This window comes from Schistocerca nitens, chromosome 3 (genome assembly GCF_023898315.1).
Source record: "Schistocerca nitens isolate TAMUIC-IGC-003100 chromosome 3, iqSchNite1.1, whole genome shotgun sequence".
NCBI classification, from domain to species: Eukaryota; Metazoa; Arthropoda; class Insecta; order Orthoptera; family Acrididae; genus Schistocerca; species Schistocerca nitens.
The window spans coordinates 461,890,638-461,911,802 of NC_064616.1; the positions used below are offsets into that span (position 1 = coordinate 461,890,638).

Below are 21,165 nucleotides of genomic sequence, written 5' to 3' on the forward strand. Positions count from 1 at the left end.
ACTTGTTGTCTTACTAGGTAACTCAATAAAACAAGTTTATATTTACACTGCAATCAATATGTGCTCAGCACCATATACATAATGATTGCACATGATTTACTTGATAATTATTGTATGCTGTTCCACTACTACCAATGACAATATATTCAAATACAGTAGCTTGGAACTAAACTAGTTTATAGTAATGCCCAGCAGGTGTTGGACAATAACACAACTAATTTATGTGCGAGTTATTGAGTCGTATCATACTACAAAACATGCCACATATTGCACAAAGTTAGTTGCTTACATAAAATAAAAGAAATGCTAGCGTTTAACCTACATAGGTTTGGTAATGATTGGAGACAGCACCTTCCCCATACAATCCTATCACATATTAAAACCTTTCCACTGGAGTATTCGCATTTCTTTAACAATAACCTGAAGAATAAAATTATGCGGCTATACTAAAAGAAAACCTTAGGACAGTTCCGCGTTATATAGGTCAAATTATGAAACTTATTAAATGAAATGCCGGTAACAGCAGCATCTGTAAATATAATATTAATAAAAAACGAACTACATATACAGGCGTTGTACTCACCATCACCATCACGTCGTCCAAGTTTCCGACAAAAAGCTGTACGTACAACAGAATATCCCACATAAGCAAATCCAGCAAAAATCGCGGAACATAATGCTACTTTGTTAACAGTTTTATCTCCTGTTGAAGTTGCCATTTTATTTCAAAACATATGAACCGACAGCAGAATCACATTAAAATTGCTTCCCACTCCAGCATTTCAAAACACACAGCTGTTCATAAGCAACAACATTTACACGCCCACTTTACATACAACCACACATCGCCATCGACCACAGACAGCCATCGGAACAATTCACTCAGCAGACGACGAGCAAAGCAACTATGTCTCACAGATAAAACAATCACGGACTGGAAGTCGATTGTGAGAAAAGTCAGACATCGAGCAAAGTTGCGTGGAATGTGTTGGCCTTGTCTTTGTTCAGTCTAATGTTTCTCGTCTTCACATGAGTAGTTAATAATAAGAATCGTGATATGACTCAGTGCTCTAGAAAGTTAATTGCCGAATTTATAGTTATATATAAGAACCAAATATATTTGTGGAAGGTAATGAACAAGGCATGCAGCGATCGGGATAGGAAGTTTCTTGTAATCCTCCAATAGAGTAAATGAGAGTAGTTTACATGTGACAAAAGGGAAACAATTAAAAGAATTAATGCAAATCCTTAAGTAAAGAAACACAATATTTCGGAAATTTTGTCGCAATTGCTTATGTTTTTGACATCAGCTGTATCTGGCAAGGAAATCAGCTCTTGGTAACCTTGAGAAAAGGTTGGAAAGGAGCCGATCTCAGCGAACATACCTCAATCAGACTGAGAACGCTTTTATCGAAGGCCAGCTTAGGAATACTCTGTTTAAGTTAATAACTATGAACCTACCCGTATAGTTTAAGTTTGAAACCTTTTGTTCTCTAAAGAAATTAATAAGGTAGCGAGACACTTCAAAACGTTTCCTCTTGATGACCAATACACCTCCATACACAGCAGAACACCTGTGTTCTCTCTCTCGATTTCATCTAAAAATTCTTTAAATTGGCCATGAGTAGGAGGTTTAGCTACAATGGAGTTGGTAGGTTTAATCACGAACTTCATAACTTGACGAATTTCCTCTGGAAATGTCTGTACACAAAGTAATGGTAAGTAAAATGGTAAGTAACTATCTTCAAACCTATTTCTTACGCTGGTCGTACTTATCACCTCATCTGTTGGAACCGAGGCAGTTTTATATAGTGGAATACGATATTTTTCAATGCACACAGCTACAGCATTTTCTGTATCCTCCCTGCGTGTTGCATCTTTGTGTGGCTGTAATCCCAAAAGTTCTTGTTTAGAACTTGCAGATGAAGTAAATCATACAAAAAGTGAAATTGGCGCTGTATCATTTGTGTTCCAAGACTCGACAACCGCTGTTGATAAAACTGAAACAATTTTATTGCTGGTTGGTTATATTCCAAGACATTTCGATTGTTGTAGCAGACGATGATAACTCTTTAATTTCTTTTGAAAGAGCCAAACTCAACAGGTCAAAGAGCCACACGGCTCGCGAGCCGCAGTTTGCCAACCACTGGCATAGAGCAATGTAGACACACAGGGCAGTCTTCGCATACCCATCTAGAAATCGTGAGGGGGCGACGTTGTTCGTCCGTTGACGATCATCTTAGAGTTCGCGTCACGTAGGAGTTCCATGACAGTGATAAATGACCACAGGTAAGGCATATGTCGGAGAACTACTTAAAAAATAGTAATGATCCACGCGATAGAAGGCTTGACTAAAATCAGTTGCGCCGATGCACCCTTCAGATAGCATGCCCTCGCCAGTGCGATCAATTCACGGTATTCACTGAGCGCTGTTTGAATGTTGTCATTTCCTAGCGACGTTTTATTGGGTGAAACAACTTGGTGTAAGGTCTGAGGTATACATGTCGCCAACAGCACAGAAAAAGTCTTGATATCACAATTCAGGATCATCAGTGGGTGGTAATCCTGTATCTGTGAGATGGTTTGTGAATTGGTATAATCATCCCTTCCAGAAATATCCAGGGAATGGCACGTCTGTAGATCGTAGTTCGCGACAGATGTCCGCCCATAGGGTGGCTAACAAATGTTGAAAGGTCTGGTAAAAATCTAAGGGGAGGCCGTCAGGGGCCGGAGATTATTTTGCCGCCCCCCCCCCCCCTTTACCAATGGTATCTATCGCTTCTTCTTCCGAAATTTCTTCCAGCAAAGCTACCACCATCGTCAGGGTAGTGATGTCGTAAATCGTCTGAGAAACGTCTGCAATACCGTTGGATCAGTAACTTGAGCTAAATAAACCTGGGAATAATAGTCGTGCAATTGGTGCCTGTGTCATATTGTGAGAAGAGGCGACGACCGTCCTTCATTTCGAATGAGTGTATCAGCGCCATTTCAGCGTCGTTTACGTTCACGAAGTACGTGGAACATATACGGGCTTTAACTTGCTATCCTACCCTTCATCCGCGATCGGACTACCGCCCCCTTTAGGTGGCTTTGTGTGTGGGCGATGATCTGAGCCTTAGCAGGGTGAGTCGCTGTTTGTCGTTCCAGAGATGGCGCCATTATATCACAGTCCCGCAGTACCTTGTAGCAGATATCAGGGGCATGTCTGCACCCAGCTGCGTGCCTCAACCATTGTTAATCAACGTTCGTCCTAGGGCAGGTCTGGCGAAGTCCAACCACCGACGAACCTTCATAGGATAAAAACGGAGACTGATTTCACACGAATTCCATGTATCCTCGATGGTTTGGTGACAGTCCGTGAAAGTCAGGTGTACGACGTTTAACTTCCAGTGACTGCAGCTTTTCCACACTCGTTGTCCACGAAGGGTGATGGCACATAAGTACGCCGAGTGGTCCAAGAAGGCTGCAAGCCACAATTTTGCATCCTGTGTCTCACTGGCGAAAGTATGTGAAATGTAAATCCGATCAATGCGACTGGAAGAGTGATTCGTGGACTGTTTGAATTCAGGTTGATGTCCACGAATATTTTCTGAAGTGTCCACCTTCTGCAGATCCCGGATTAGTATCCCAAGTTCCAGGCATGGATTATGTCGAAGAAACTGATCTTTGAATGCCAGGATGCAACTGAAGGCACATCTGAAAACTAAATAGTCATGGCGACCTTCGAAAAGCGGCGCAACTTCTCCCTCAAAGAAATGTGGACGTTCGCGACATCTATCCATGTCAGAAGGTATGTAGATACTGCTGCAGAATCCTTGATCATATTCTCATTTCGAATATAATAAACTTCCTTGAGACTGAGAAGCTTATGTCCGCGAAGCAGCATGTTTTTAGAAAGCATCGCTTGTACGAAACTCAGCTTGCCATTTTCTCACATGATATTCTGAGGACTATGGATGAAGTGCAATAGGCAGATTCCATATTTCTGGATTTCTGGAAAGCATTTAACACAGTGCCCCATTGCAGGCTGTTAATGAAGATACAAGCTTATGGAATAAGTTCGCTGATATGTGAGTGACTCGAAGACTTCTTAAATAATGCAACCCATTATATTGTCCTAGGTGGCGAGTATTCATCGGAGACAAGCATATCGTCAGGAGTGCCCCTGGAAAGTGTGAGAAGGCCTCTGTTGTTCTCTATATACCAGGATTACCCAGAAAATAATGCACCGCATTTTTTCTCAGTCGAAAACAACACTACGAATGCGAAACCTTACGTATGTATTGTTTGAAGTCTTCTGAGTAAGCGCGCCAAGTTTCCATCACTTCCGGCAGATAGCGTAGCTGCAGAACAGTTTGAAAATGGCGTTTGTAGGTGATGCACGTTACAAGCAACGAGCCGTAATTGAATTTCTCACTGCAGAGAAGAGACTGTGGGAAATATTCTCAAACACTTGTGCAAAGTCTATGAAGCATCTGCTGACGACAGAAGTACAGTTATTCGCTGGGCATGGAGGGTGAGGTCACCAGGAGATGGTTCGGCGGAGTTAAACGATTTGCAGCGGTCAGGGAGACCGTCCACAGCTGTCACACCTGACATGTTGCAGCGAGCTGCTGATGTCATTCGCGAGGACAGACGCATTACGACTCTGCTGTTGGCGCTGCATCTGTCAATCAGCAAAGGAAGTGTGGATGCAGGGGTGGTAGCAAGGGGGAGGGGCTATGGGGGCTATAACACCCCCCCACCCCCACCCTCCCCGTGGAGTATCATATTACACTGGATAAAATGACTTCAGAAATCAGCGAATATATTACTCCAACAGATTCAGTCATTCTTTTTATAATTATGTAGCAATACAGGTTACAATAGATTTCAAACACATTTTAACAAAAGAATAAGAGCGGCAAATAGCTTACTATATAAACCAATAAATATTATTTAACTTAAAATGCGCGTCTTATTATTTATTGATACACATTTTTTAACCTGAACTCCAAACCAGTTACCGAAAACTACTTTAAGCAACACCAGATTTTACCAGTTTGTGGATGGAGGACCCCTACTCTCCTTTTGTTAATCGATATTCCATTCACCCAAACCCCTCCCCCCTCTCATTAGCCTATCCCTTGACAGACTTCTAGAATCGCCCCTGTGTGGATGCAATTTTCTGCACTCTTGGATATTCAAAAGTGTGTGCAAGATGGATCCTGCAGCGTCTAACGGTGGATCACAAATTGCACAGAAAAACATTTGTCTTGATTTGTTGCAACGTTTTTAAGCTGAGGGGGAGGCCTTCTTGTCCCAGATTGTGACAGGTGACGAAACCTGGGTTCACCATTTTGAGACCGAAAGAAAACGAGAGTCGATGGAATGGCGCCATTCTCACTCCCCACAGAAGAAAAAATTCAAAGCAACTGCTTCTGCCGGTAAGGTCATGATCAGTGTTCTGTGACTGAAGGTGTGATTCTCTTTGATGTGATGCCTATTCAGAAGCATATGCCAACATATTTACAAAACTCAAGATGCGCTTCCAGCGACTTCACCGCCACAGCAACCCAAGAGATGTTTTGTTGCAACACGATAACACTCGGTCCCACACAAGTCTGAGGACTGCCGAACACATCGCAAAAAAGGGTTGGACAGTGTTACCCCATCCACCCTACATCCTTGACCTACCCCCCCCTCAGACTTCCACTTGTTTGGGCCATGAAAGGATGCCATTCGTGGAAGACATTTTGAGGACGATGAGGTGATTCACACAGTGAAGCACTTGCTCCACCACCAGGACAAGGATTGGTACTGACGGGGCATACCCGCCCTTGATTCATGCTGGAGGAAGGCCATAGAATAGGATGGAGATAACGTGGAAAAATAGGGTGTGTAGATAAATCACCATTCTTTCGTGTGTGCTATTGTCATTATGATCAGTAAAGAATTGTCGAAGAAAGAAAAGCGGTGCATTACTTCCTGGGCAACCCTCATACATAAACGATTTGGCAGGCAGGGTGGGCAGCAATATGCGATTGTTTGTAGATGATGCCATGGCATATGGAAAGGTGTCTAAGTCGAATGACTGTAGGAAGATACAAGACGACTTAGACAAAATTTCCAGCTCGTGTGATGAATGGCAGCTAGTCCTAATTGCGGTAAAAGATAAGGTAATGCAGATCAAACCAGTAATGTTTGGATACAGTATTGTCCTGCTTGACACATGTAAGTTGTTTAAAAATCTGGGCATAACGTCTCAAAGCGATAGGAGGTGGAACGAGCATGTGAGAACTGTGGTAGGGAAGGCGAATGGTCGACTTCGGTTTATTGGGAGAATTTTAGGAAAGAGTGGTTCACCTGTAAAGGAGACTGGTATATAGGACGCTGGTGCGACCTATTCTTGAATACCGGTCGAGTGTTTGACATACATACCAGGTTGGAGTGAAGGAATGCATCGAAGTAATTAAACGGAAGACTGCTAGATTTGTTACCGGTAGCTTCAGACAACATGTTACAGAGATCATTCAGGAACTCAAATGGGAATCTCTGAAGGGAAGGCGACGTTCTTTTCGAGAACACTATCAAGAAAATTTAGAGAACCAGCATCTAACGCAGACTGCTGAACGACTCTTCTGCCGCCAACGTACATTGCCCATAAGGACCACGAAGATAAGATACGAGATACTAGGGCTCATATGAAGACATTCTGAAGGTGGCAGGGGTAAAATACAGGGAGCGAAGGGTTATTTACAATTTGTACAGAAACCAGATGACAATTATAAGAGTCGAGGGGCATGAAAGGGAAACAGTGGTTTGGAAGGGAGTGAGACAGGGTTGTAGCCAATCACCGTTGTTATTCAACCTGTATATTGAGCAAGCAGTAAAGGAAATAAAAGAAAAATTCGGAGTAGGAATTAAAATCCATGGAGAAGAAATAAAAACTTTGAGGTTCGCTGATGACACTGTAATTCTGTCAGAGACAGCAAAGGACCTGGAAGAGCAGCTGAACGGAATGGACAGTGTCTTGGAAGGAGGATATAAGATGAACATCAACAAAAGGAAAACGAGGATAATGCAATGTAGTCGAATTAAATCGGGTGATGCTGCGGGAATTAGATTAGGAAATGAGTAAATGAGTTTTGCTATTTGGGGAGCAAACTAACTGATGATGGTCGAAGTAGAGGGGATAGAAAATGTAGACTGGCAATGGCAAGGAAAGCGTTTCTGAAGAAGAGAAATTTGTTAACGTCGAGTATAGATTTAAGTGTCAGGAAGTCGATTCTGAAAGTATTTGTATGGAGTGTAGCTATGTATGGATGTGAAACGTGGGAGATAAATAGTTTAGACAAGAAAAGAATATAAGCTTTCGAAATGTGGTGCTACAGAAGAATGCTGAAGATTAGATTGGTAGATCACATAACTAATGAGGAGGTATTGAATAGAATTGGAGAGAAGAGAAATTTGTGGCATAACTTGACTAGAAGAAGGGATCGGTTAGTAGGGCATATTCTGAGGCATCAGGGGATGACCAATTTCGTATTGTAGGGCAGCGTGGAAGGTAAAAATCGTAGAGGCAGACCAAGAGATGAATACACTAAACCGATTAGGTGCAGTAGGTACTGGGAGATGAAGAAGCTTGCACGGGATACAGTAGCATGGAGAGCTGCATCAAACCAGTCTCTGGACTGAAGACCACAACAACAACAACAACAACAACAACATGGAGACATGTAGACATGTAGATAGCCTTTTTTCCCCTCGCTCTTTTTGTTGTGGCTGTGCCCTCTCGTAATATTTTGTGGTTGCTGGCTGGATGAGAAGAGGGTGGTATGATATGCGGGTGGTTGGCTTCCTCTCACTACAACACAAAATGCACGTAGGTTTAAGATACACTTTATTACAGGGACCAATTGAGTACTTAACTTCAATGATATCTAATCTGAAATTCTGTGATTAACATCAATCAGATAACAGGTACTAATTCTTGAATCTAGTCCGTGTCCATATCACAGCTATATACAATTAATAACGTTTCCTCACAGCTAGCTAAGGTGTGAGGCGAAAACTATCCCTGTGGAAGACTAGAGTACAGTGCAACGTATTGAGGTGCAATACGAACTGAGTCCTGATGCGACGTACTGAGGTACTGATTGAGAGGTTGAGTACGGTCGTCGGCGGCGGCCTATATACACGCTGCCCAGGGGGCGTTATCGGCACGTGGCGTGGGAGCGTGTCTTGGTCTTGTCACAGGCGCGCCTAGTTCAGCGCCTGTTATACAATGTTTCTTAGTGCTGGCTGGTGGGTTGGAGAAGGTGTACGCCAGCACACTATTTGCGAGTGGAACAGGAAAGGTGATAAGTAGTGGTACAGGATATTCTCCTCCACGCACCGTACGGTGGCTTGCGGAGTACCTATGTAGAGGTAGGTAAGCCTCATACCCTACATTGTGAGTACCATTCCTCGAGCCCATGGGAGATAGTGAATGTCGTCCTCCACTGTTCCATCCTGCAGGAGTATAGTGACACCGCTGCCTGTGGCAGAGGTGTGGGACACGCGTGTGTCACAGCCGTACATGACGGGGAACTTGCCGGCGTATATTTCCTGGAGAAAGGCTATATCGTTGGCAGCAGCGTTTAGCACGTCCTGAAGCAAGGGTAATTCATATAGTGTTAGTGTTAATAGTCGCAAAACGATAAGTTTGAAGTCTATCCCTCTTCGCAGTCACTGATCGTAGCAAGGGATCAACACTGATGAGATGAAATCCCTCGCATGGTGTCTGACACGACATGCAGTAAGCCTTCTTCACAATCGTCTGCCCAGTAGCCATGAGGTTCCATCAACTATTGATGGGATATCTCAGCTGCGGATCTCGGAACGGGCTCCGTCGTTGCTACAGGTTGGTAATCTGCAGCGGAAAGCTCCATGCCATCCTGCCTTACAGAGGGATCGGAACGAATGAATCCGTTGTCAATGCAATCTACTGAGTGTGGTGCTAGTGCAACCTCTGTACCGCTGTCAGGCTGCCCACAGTCCTTTTCAGACGTTAGCAGCACGCAGTCGTCCAACAGAGGACACCGCCATTTCTTGTGTCTTCGAGGGGAATGCTGTTTGCTGATGTGTGTTTCAATATCCAGATGGAGGCGGATCTTTTCGACTGCTCTGTTGTTGGGAAGAACGGCTGCAGTCGGCACCATCCATGCGCCATATTCTCATCCATCCCTCCTGCAAGATTGGCTGTTGATTGTCTTCTGAAGTGGGCACCATCATAGTGGACAGGTGCAGCAGTTCTGACTCTACCAGGATCGTCCTGTCAGGTGCATATCTCTGACGAGTGTGGTCGACTTCGGGTGGGGCAGCCGTCCATGCAACCTCCTGAAGGAGTCACAGATTCAACTGCAGGGATTTGAGCTAGTCGGCATTGTAGTCATGCCAATCTGACGTGTCCTTCTTGGCCGCAACCGGAACAAGTGCGTGGCTGTCCACCGTATATAATAATCGTCCTGCAGCTGCCGATGACGAGGTAGGGCGGCACGTACTTTGCTCAATTTTGATCTGTCGTATCCCTTTGAGGGCTGGGTACGTTGTAAACGTGGACCATTTTTCGGCGACGTTGATGATCACTTTGCCATAATGCACATGAAATGTATTTGGAATGGCGAATAATGACAATCATCAGCTGTAGAATGGAATGATGACAATGAGAATTTGTGCCGGACCAGGACTGGAACCCGGATTTTCCCCTTATCGCGAGCTGTCGCCTTAGAATTTAGCTATCCGTGCACGACTCACGGCCAGACCCAAACAACCATACGTCGTCAACCATACGTCTAAGACCTGGACATGTATATCCAAAAAATGGTTCAAATGGCTCTGAGCACTATGGGACTTAACTCCTGAGGTCATGTCCCCTAGATGTAGAACTATTTAAACCTAACTAACCTAAGGACGTCACACACACCCATTCCCGAGGCAGGATTCGAACCTGCGACCATAGCGGTAGCGCGGTTCCAGCGCCCAGAACCGCTCGGCCACCACGGCCGGCCACGTATATCCATTACGTATATTAGTGTACAGATCAGACCTTGTACTCTGAAAGTCGCTTGCGCGGTGTCGGCAGAGAAATAAGATATTGCAGTGCCTGTGTTATTCTGGTTATGATGCAAAGTTTCTTTGGACATTCATGCATGTCCAAAGGAACAGGCACTGCCGCGACTACAGCCGTTATGAAATACATTAAGTGCATTCCTAATTGTGAATAATGACAACCATCAGCTGTAGAATGGAATGACTACAATGGAAATTTGTGCCGGACCAGGATTCGAACCCGGATTTCCCGCTTATCGCGAGCGGTCGCCATGCCATTCGGCTATCCGTGCACAACTCACAGGTAGACCCTAATTTCTACATGTCGTCAACCATGTGTCTACGACCTGGACTCGTAGATACGTTATGTATAGTCCCGTACAGGTCAGACGTTGTACTTTGTAAGTCGCTTGCATGCATGTATGCATGCATGCATGTCCAGAGGAACTTTGCATTGTAATCAGAATAACACAGGCACTGCAGTATCGTATTTCTCTGCCGATACCGACAAGCGACTTTCAAACTACAATGTCTGATATGTATGGGAGTATACGTAATGGATGTACGAGTCCAGGTCGTAGATGCGTGGTTGACGACACAAAGAAATTAGGGTCTGGTCCTGAGTCTTGCACGGATAGCCAAATGGTTGGAAGGGCTGTATAGTGTAATGATACTTTCCGCAGTCGTGGGGCTCGGACGGAGCTTCGCGCTCACGCGGTTGTTTACTTCGTGTTACCCTTCGCTAGAACTTGCACTTTCGAACTAGAATGTCTTATTCGTACCGACAGTCTAATATCAAGATCGCTTTAATAATGAATTTGCACGACCGAAGGCATTTGAAGTAGAACTATTTATACGTGGATAAATTAAGATTGAACATCAAAATATGATTGGCATCCACTTCTCCATTACAAGCAGTGTGGTCTACGTCAAACTGATCAACGACACGGTGTGTGACAAGACCGTAAGCGACCATAAAAATGGACTGAAATTTAAACATTCTGACAGCCATGTCGGAACGGTAGCTATTGATCATGCGAAGCTTGGATTAAGAACTGTCAGAGTATTTGAGCTACCATTTGAGGTTCCGGCTGAGATCGTGGTTAACGCGCTACGATCCTATGGTCGGGTACTTAGTCACATAGCAGAAAAATGGATAACCTTTACCATATACGCGGTACTTAATGGTGTGCGACAAATACGGATCGTGCTATCAAAAGATGTGCCGTCTCATCTCACAACTGGTGGTTGCAGAGTGATAGTCGTTTACGATGGTCAGCTGAAAACTTGCTCAGGTTATGGGCAGGAAGGTCACGTTCGCTTAGCGTGGCTCCAACGAAGAATTGTACAAATACCGGGAGGTGAAGCTGTAACGACACCTATGGCGACGTCTCTCCTTCTCACATATGCAAATGTGTTCCGGAAGGACGCCCCCACTGAACAGTGACAGCTCCCACCAGCTGGATAGGCCAGTCGAAAAGCCGACGGCGGCACATGACGACACGAGCATGATGACAGCAGCGACGCCCCCACTGAGCGGCACAGACCGATACCACCAACACAGAGATCGGAAGAGCGAATGGTCATCGGCAGGCGAATAGTGCCAACGACTGCCTTCGTGTCAGACTGCAGTGGCGACAGAGACACTCACCCATATTCAGGTACAGAAACGCACAAGCGTAAGCAATGGTCTCCGAAACGGCACAAGAAACGACGTCTAACCCCGTCGGACGACTCTTTAATACGTATGCAGGGCGACGATCAAGGAACCACAGAGGAGGACGGCCACCTCACAGAGGGTCCTGAGACTCCTCGTCCAGAACACCACCGTCTCAACAGCAGCGTACATCAAGAAAGACCTCAAAAACTTGACAACACACTGCAACCAGCGGTCCACTGCCACTCCAAGGTAGTAGAAGAGGAGACACAGAGAGAAGGGCCTGGCGAGCCCCGGCCGATGGAAGACTTGTCCCAAGGAGACTGGGCTGATGACTGAGAAGGGGACTCACCGACAGTCGCAACAGGCGACACCTCGGGAGCGGCGCCCCTCTAAAGTTAACCTTATAAGCAACGACGGTAGGCAGGGCGGGATCACGCAACGTGCCAGTACAACAGCAGACGGCGTAAGTTCCCATGGCCAATGTATATGCGACGGAACGAAGAAAAGCATATCTGTTTCCTTTTATCAATAACATACGGTCGCAGACTAAGATGTCGTTACTCAAAGATATGCTACAAGCAGCGGACATCGACGTCCTACAAGAAGTATACGTTGATGAATTTCCTGTCATGAACGCCTCCGAAATCAGCAGCTGCATAGCAATACTTCTTAAGGAAGGCATCATGGCAGAGGATGTACCGTATCTACCGTCGGCGCGGGGATTAGCAATGACAGTACTTGACGAACGACCCAACATCTATGCATCGTCCGGTACAGACAGGAGGCGTGAGCGTCCCCACTTCTTCGAAGACGAAATTGCCCCGCTCTTCCAAGGTCGACACGACGATTAATCCTAGGCGGCGATTTTAATTGTGTATTTGCACCGAAAGATCAATTTCCTCGATATACCCCGTGCCCAGAACTACGACTATTGGTACATCTGTTTGACATCTGAGAGCATGCCATGGCCTCCGTCCTGGATACACACACAAAACGAGTCATTCCGCTAGCCCTCTCGACCGAATATATGCTGCACGCAATCTTAATGCTGACGTCCTGGAAGCAGAGCTGTGGCCTATAGCCTATACGGACCAAACAGCATTACTATGTACAATCTCCCTCCGGCGGCAGCAAGTGTAGCGTAGTCGCGGTTCTTGGAAAATGAACATCGCCCACCTGCGGGACCCAGCTTGTCGAGACGTCATTCAAGATGTTTGGAGATCTAGCGAGCCACGCCTTCGGTCGTATCCCACGACCCTAAGTTGTTGGATGGGTTGCGCTAAACCGACGCTGCGTCGTGCAATGAAGACATATGGTCGTGAGCAGGCAGTGTGGCGACGTTAGACGATGGACTTCTGTTTCACGGTGCTACGGAAATGCTCCGAACGAGTGCCTTCTCCGGAGCGGCAAGAGGCGGTACAACGAGCAAAGGCCAAAATTATATCCATCGTGCGACGCTACCTCAGAGGTACAGTGGTCAGGGCGCGGACACCAGATCGGGTTGCAGGAGAACGACCATTGATGTATCACACCATCAACGAAAGCAAAAGACGACGAAGAGTCCTAGTACACACCGTGGACACGGATGATAGCTCTGAGCACTATGGGACTCAACATCTGTGGTCATAAGTCTCCTAGAACTTAGAACTACTTAAACCTAACTAACCTAAGGACATCACACACATCCATGCCCGAGGCAGGATTCGAACATGCGACCGTAGCAGTCGCGCGGTTCCTGACTGAGCGCCTAGAACCGCTAGACCACCGAGGCCGGCACACAGACGATGGCAGACACGTAACATCACAACAAGAAATAGGCAATGCCTTTGTAGAACATTACACTCAACTTTACACCTTAACGGACACCGATATGGCGGCAATTAACGAAGTTACACAAACGATTTTCGGCACCATGGAACCAGAGGCGGAAGCACACCTGATGGAGGGTATTACAGACGAGGAAGTGATGGAGGCCATTGGTAGGGGATCGGTGAAGAAGTCGCCAGGACCAGATGGGCGCCTCTGGAATTCTGCAGGACGTTTAGCTATGTTATAGCGCCACGATGGACTACTATCTGCCGCGAATTAAAGTCTCCTGACGTGCCCTTACCGCCGGCTTTTGTGGACGAGCTGATTATTCCGATACACAAACCCTCGGGTGATACACGGATACGGGAATACTGATGACTGACACTCCTTAACTGCGACTTTAAAATATTCACCAGATTATTAGCAGCGCGCCTCCGAAGAGTATTGCGCCAAGTGGTCTCACTCGGTCAAACTTCGTTCGGCGGAGATAACACCACGCAGACGGGGCTTGTTGAGTATCGTGATTTGATCGCCCCAGCAAAACCGTTCCGCTTTCGTGCAGCATTAGCGTCAATAGATTTTGACCAAGCCTTCGATAGAGTAACCCACAAATATCTTACAGAAGTCGTGACACACATGCGATTTCCACGACCATTTATCACTGTCGTGGCGCGGCTACTCAGCAATGCCTTCTCCAAAGTGCTCGTCAGTGGACGCACGAGAAAATCTCTCGTCGTAGCGAGATTGGTCAGGCAAGGATGTCCCTTATTAACGACATTATATGCACTGGCTCTCTATCCGTTATTTTGCAGCCTGTTATTTTGCTGCCTACGACTCCGCTTGACAGCCGGCCGCGGTGGTCTAGCGGTTCTAGGCGCTCAGTCCGGAACCGCGCGACTGCTACGGTCGCAGGTTCGAATCCTGCCTCGGGCATGGATGAGTGTGATGTCCTTACGTTAGTTAGGTTTAAGTAGTTCTAAGTTCTAGGGGACTGATGACCACAGATGTTAAGTCCCATAATGCTCAGAGCCATTTGAACCATCCGCTTGACAGGACTGCCTTTGCGAGGATACACATGTACGTGCAAGTCATATGGGGATGGCTTGGTGCTGATAGTATGGGATGAAAACGATATGACTGGCTTTAGAGTGAATACGCAAATATGGAACGGCCCCTGGCAGTCTCTAAATGTGGACAATTCCGTAGCGGTGAATATTGGTGTTGGACTACTGGAAGAATGTGTAGTACCTTTACGGCTCATGGATAACTTGAAATGCCTAGGTATTGTTTTTCCCAACGACATATGTCGCACACCAGCGTACAGCTATAAGAAAGTGCTACATCATACGGGCATTAGACATGATCGAACGGGTCTCATATTGTTAACCTCTACCTGCCGTCATGAATTTCGCACTTTGCTCAAGTACTCCCAATGTCGGTGATGACAGCACGACGTATACTGGCGGCGTTTGGTTCCTTTGTGAGTGCGGGTCTACTATTTACAGTAAGATATGACGCCCTTACCCTCCCTCTTAGTAGGGGTGGACATAGTCTTGCTTATGTTCGTGATCGAGCGGTGGCACTATATACCAGCACACTGTTAAAACTGTGGAGACGACATCAGACTTGTCTGACAGGAATCTTAATAGAACAACTAGGCACCAGTTTCTCGAATGGCGCCAGTGGCGGTCCAGCATATATCCCAGTCACTCCAGCGTATACGCCGTCTTTTTTTTTATTAAAAAAAATTTTTTTATGGATTACAGCTACTTTCAGACGGCTCTGCGGGAAACCAGACCTCACCTGTGTCGTTAGACGTCATTTTGGGATGCTTATCAGCGACACTATCGTCGTCGTCAGCAGAGGCAACACAGTGCTCAATGGCGCTTGAAGCGGTCTTGGGATGAAGAAGGTTAGAGGTAGCAGCAGATGGGAGGTGGGTATTTTGAAACATGCTACTCAGTGGAGACTGAGGGACAGCAATGCAAGCGAGAACCACCAAAGACTAGCTTTAGCCAGTCTAACGCACTATCGCAAGGAAGGGACATCTGTCACGGACAAGACCCGAATGAGATCCTACACAAGGATGGGGCCACTCCACGCCCACACCAACGTGGTGACCAAACCAAAAGTTCTACTGTCACCTCTGTAAACATGTTAGTTTTTGAATCAGGCGTCACAGGATGCGGGCTGTGATGTTGTCCATGCGTCTGGGTAAGATTACTCATTAACATGCTCCATCAGGAGATAGAAGTGGTCGAAAACGATTGAAGGGTAGCGGTTGTAAGGGCAGAGGAAAAAAAGTGCCACGGCAAGAGCCAAGGGAAAAAACCTCTGCGACAGTTGGACGGGTAGTAAGGGCAGTAGCGGCTTGCTATCTGCGACAGTGCATGCAAGGTGTGGTTGTGTTAGTTCGAGGTATCGTGCATCGTTACCTTTGTCGTTGTTGGAGCCTGTTGCGGCGCTTGCTGCAGTTGCTGCGCCCCTGCAACAGTTCAAGGTCGTTGTGGATTAGTGGGCGATCGGTCATAGATCGGCTCACAGACGGTTTAGGGGGTGTGTGTGGCTGGTTTGCGTGCTGTGTACAGTACGGTTTTCCTGCGGTTGCCTGTTTTTCGGCTAGTCGCACATCTGGGTTTCCAGTAATAACTGTGTTACAGGGGCTCGCCAGTACTGTCGTGTTAGCGTTCTATAGACCATAGATGTTCAGTTCCTAGCCAGTAATGTCTTTGGTCTGTTATGCTTCCATCTATGGTTGTGGTCGTAGTTACCCAGAGAAAGGATAAACGGGTTGCGCGAGTGTCTCGTGTTATTGTACAGTCGTGTGGAGAGTTTTTGGAATACCTGCAAGATAGTATCTAGCCGGTATTCCCGGTGAAGGTCCGCGATGCGTGTGTAGCGCGGAGCGTTGCTTATGATTTTGAGTACTTTGTTCTGTATGAGTTGCAGACGGCGCAGGCGAGTTGGCGCAGCGTATCCCCAGACAGGGGCTGCGTACGTCATCAGGGGTCTAATAAGTGTCATGTACCTAGACACCCTCCTGTTCAGTGTGCTACGCCTGTTAAGCATAGGGTAGAGTTGTTTGAGCCTCGCGTTAGCTTTGTTGGTCACGTGTTGAATGTGGTCCCCCCAGAGTAGTTTCCTGTCCAGCCAGACACAGAGGTATTTGACCTTCTCGTGGAAACGTATTGGGCGTGTGTGTAGTGTTATTGGGTTGCAGTGCTGATGTTTGCGCAGTTGCTTCGGTCTTCTAGTGAACAGAACGGCCTCGCACTTGTCGACGTTTACTCTAACACGCCATTTCACCAGCCAAGGCTCCGCCGTTCTGAGTGCGGTCTGTAGTCGTGAGTTAATGTCAGACGGCTTCCAATCTTGCACAAGGATGGCAGTGTCATCCGCGTAGATTGCTACCGTCGTGTTATGTGTAGCTGGGAGGTCGTTAATGTAGAGGTTAAACAGTAAGGGCCCTAGGATACTTCCTTGGGGTACTCCTGCCTGTATACCATGTCGTGTCGATTGTTTGACCTGCACGTCAGTGTTGAAACTCCCGTCCGTGAGATATGAGTGTATGAGACGTACGAGCCCGTCGGGGAACCCTGCGTCACTAAGTTTGCGTATTAGGCCGTTGTGCCATAGACGATCGAAAGCCTTTTCGATGTCCAGGAACACCGCCCCAGTTGCCTTGCTTGTGTTGTATCCGTGTGTTATGTATTCAACGACGCGGAGTAGTTGTTGTGTTGTTGAATGGTGATTCCTGAAACCGAATTGCTCCGGTCTCAGGGTGTCGTTTGTGATGCAGTGCCTGGTGAGTCGTTTTAATATTACCTTCTCAACGATCTTGCTGAGCGCGCTCAGCAGACTGATGGGTCGGTAATTTTGTGGGAGGGAGTGGTCTTTCCCCGGGTTCCTGAACATCAGGACCTTGGCCGTCTTCCAAAAGGCGGGGAAGTGTTGGTGCTTGAGTATGGCATTCGTAATGTGTGCCAGGTAGTCTACAGCTTTGTCCGTGAACTCCTGGAGGACACGGTTTTGAATGCCATCGTGACCAGGGGCCTTCCTAGCGGTGGTATGCATGATGGCCCATTTGACTTCTGCTGTACTAGCTTGTCGGATGTTGTTGTGCGCTGGTTGGGCCAAGATGCGTGTGACCTCCTGGTCCGTAGCAAGTGTGAACGCTGGGTCTGAGGGATCCAGGTTCGGTGTGAATGACGCTGCGAGTGTGAGGGCCATCAGTTCCGCTTTTTCTTCCGCAGAATATGCTGGTCCGTCGGGCCCTTGTAACGTGGGGGTGTACAGTTTCTCCCTGGTGAAGTGTCGGGCTAGCTGCCACACGCCAGGTCGCGTGGTGTCCAGCCCTTCGAGTTTCTGGTCCCACTGTTGTGTCTTGAATGTTTGTATTTTTTCCCGGATTATACCCTGGAGCCTGTTAATGTGCCGTTTGAAGTGCTGGCGCCTGGTACGCTGCCAGTGTCTCCTGAGGCGGTTCCTCAGTGAGATTAGGCCCAGGATTTCCTGGGGCAGGGCAGCACTGTGTTGTTGTGGCGTGCGGATTGGTATGGTGTCGGCTATTGCGTCCTGGACGGCGCCGGTGAGGGTTTCGACTGCCTCGTCAATTTGGGCTGTCTCGTTAATCGCATGGGTTGGTGGGATGCGACTGTCAAGCGTTTCCTTGAACTGGGTCCAGTTCGCGCGCCTGTAGTCTAACATCCTGCGTTGTTCTATGTGCTGCAGTGTTTCTTCAATGTACAGTATAACGGGTTGGTGATTTGAGGGCAGATCGTTTTCAACGGCAACGTTGAGTGTCGTTGTTATGCCCTTGATGAGGGCCATGTCTAACACGTCTGGCCTGTGTCCCCTCCGGTAGGGAATGTGCGTCGGTTCGGTCGGCGCTAGTGTGATGTAGTTTCGTCCTAGTGCGTGTTCGTATAGTTTCTTGCCGTTGGAGTTTCGTATTCGTGAGTTCCAGTCCGGGTGTTTTGCGTTAAGATCTCCAGCGGCTATCACGCGCGGTGATATGTTGAGTATTGTGCTGATGTCGCGTGTTTTGATGTTTTTAGGGCTGTTGTATACTTAGACCAGTGTAGTGTAGGCTCCGTTGAACATGACCCTGACGGCGGTTGCCTCTAGTTTTTCAAGTTCAGGGAGCACTATGTTTGTGTGTTCTATGTCTTTGTGTTCCGCCGTGACCGGAGCCGTCCGGTCGGTCGGTACGATAGACGCAGTAGCCGGTGAAGTTTAGTTGGTTGCGTGGTTTGAGCTTAGTTTCGCTCAACAGTGCGATAAGGATACCCTTACGCTCCATGAGCGCGGCAAATTCCGGTCTTTTGTTGTTGATCCCGTCTGCATTCCAGAACAGTATCTGTGTCAGTGTCTGGTTGTTTGCGATGGGGGCGGGGTGTGGCGTGTTATCCATGTATGGGTGTAATCAGTGTGGTGAGCGCTGTTTGTATGGCAGCCCAGTACTGCCGGGGTTGAGCAGTCGTGAGCTGTGTGAAGAGTGTGCCGACGACCGCCATGATCTTGTGAAGGATCTGGGTGGTCGTGTGACGGGGGAATATTGTTTCCAATAAATCCCCAGATGTTGTGTTGGCGTTGTGTGTGTCGGCCTGTGGCTCGGTTGTGGTGTTGGCGGCCGCTGGTGCGGGTGTTGGCGTTATGTGTGGGCTGGCGCTTGTGACGTTGTTATGTGGAACATTTTGTGGTGCCTGTGTGTCATACGTGGTGGGGGGTGGGGTAGTATGTGTGCTGGTGTCGATGGCTTGCTGACTGTGTGTCTGTGTGTAAGTGTTTTGTTGTCGCTGGGTACGTTGTTGTGGTGCGCGTGTGTTCCCACTCCTGTTTCCGCGTGTTCGCCTACGCCTTCTCTGGGTTTTTGGTTCTGGGTTTCCTTGTGTAAGCATGTTTTCCTGTGTGTCGTGTGTAGGTTCGCAGGCAGTGGCTTCAGGGGGCGGGGTCGTGTTGTTTTTGGGGGCTGGTGTTGGTACCGGTGTGGTTGCAGTGTCGTGTGTTGGCTGAGACGATTGTGTTGCTGTCGCAGCGGTTGTGTTGGGTGCGTGTGCTGGGCGCAGAGGTTCCGCGGCCTGCTCCGCTCCTCCAGGGCGTGTAGCCATGGCGAACGACACTCCGTTCCTGACAGGGTTTGGTGCGGGCCTTGGTCGTGTTATGACGTTGGGTGGCTTCGACTGTTGGTTTTTGCGCCTCTGCGCCTCTCTGTATACGTTGCAGCCCCTGTAGTTGGCCGCATGGCCTTGGCCACAGTTGGCGCAACGGCGTATGTTTTCGTGTATTAGTGTACATGCGTTGGATGCGTGTTTGCCAGCGCATCCGCGGCAACGGGGTGCCAGGCCGCAGCGGAGGGCCGAATGACCGAACCGCTGGCAGTTGTTACATTGTTGTGGGACCTGTGGCGGTTCGTAGATTTCTACCCTTACGTCCATCCGCAGAAGGCTTTTTATCTGCAGAAGGCCGCGGGAGGCGGCCGTGTCTGCCATCTCGACCAGGTAGTGTGGTAGACGGTGGTGGGAGCGGAAGCCTGTCATCCTGGAAGCACTTTTGCAGTCGAATCCAAGAAAGATGAGCGCCGCTTGTACTGTGTTGTTTGGGGTACTGGGGTCCACCCCCTTTACCACGTACTGCTGTGTCCGTTCTTCGGCGGTCCTGTACGTATAGCGTTCGATCTCCTTTTCTTTGAGGAAGATAAGGAGATCTTTATATTCACTGTTAGTTGATACGTACAGTGAGGCCCTATCCCCAGAGTACTTCGTGTGTAGCGTGCAAGGTGAGTGCCTTTCCGCGAATGTTGTGTTGAGGACGCTGAGGTCCCCGTAGTTCTGTATTACGACTGGGGGAAAACCAGTCTTTTGCTGTGCGGGTGTAGCTGCGGTTGGTACTTGTGTGGTGTTGCTGACCGCAGGTCGGGTCGTGTTTGTTGTTGTGTTCGTGTTCCTAACCGGAAGTGCGGGTTTTGGTGTAGGTAGCAGCGCCTTTCGGCTACCTTGCGAGTGTGGTTGCTCGCTTGTTTGCGTGGTGTTTCTCTGTTTGCGACGTGGGCCCTCCACCTGCCAGGGCCCAGTGTAGTGTTGTTCTGTGTCCGCATCTGCGGCTGCTGGTTCCGCCGTCGGAGTCAGCTGCCGCAGTGGGACAGTGGTGCATGAGTCACCAAATGCAGGTGAATGTAGTGTTATGTGCAGTGTACTTGTCCGCGTGGGGGACTCACTTGGGCCGCAGAGGTCGGTTATCAATCGACGCTGGCTCAGCAGTTCCTGCGCTTGCGCAGCGATCTGCCGGTCCTTGTCGGCCAACACCTCCCCAACGGCGGCAAGCGGGACGCTGACATCGACGGGAACAGCCGACTCCCGCGCCTCTTTAGCTGCAGCTTTGCTGCGGGTTAGGGCGGGGAAAACACCGGCGGAATCTGCCATCATAGTGTTTACAGGAGCTTTATTTGGCGTGGGTGGGCACGACAATTATGCTTTTTCTGAAAAGAAAAGGCTAACAAGTAGGTCCTACAGAAGAGGGGGAATGCCCTACGGCCTAGCGTGCGCCGTTGGTGCAGTGGCGCGGCACCTAAAGGAGGTGCGCAGGAAGAGAAGTGGCCTACAGTACGCGGGGTGGTCCGACGTGAA

General features: G+C 48.1%; 1 protein-coding gene across 6 annotated transcripts in view; it reads right to left on the reverse strand.

Moving 5' to 3' along the window:
* Positions 1-872, reverse strand: part of LOC126248388 (uncharacterized) — a 246,169-nt gene extending 245,297 nt beyond the window's left edge. For all 6 annotated transcript variants that reach the window (XM_049949339.1, XM_049949338.1, XM_049949335.1 and 3 more), the window contains exon 1: positions 584-872. In XM_049949339.1, coding sequence (XP_049805296.1) covers positions 584-719 — 136 coding nt within the window. In that variant the 5' untranslated portion in view covers positions 720-872. The remainder of the gene's footprint in view (positions 1-583) is intronic.
* Between the last annotated feature and the right edge of the window lie 20,293 nt (positions 873-21,165).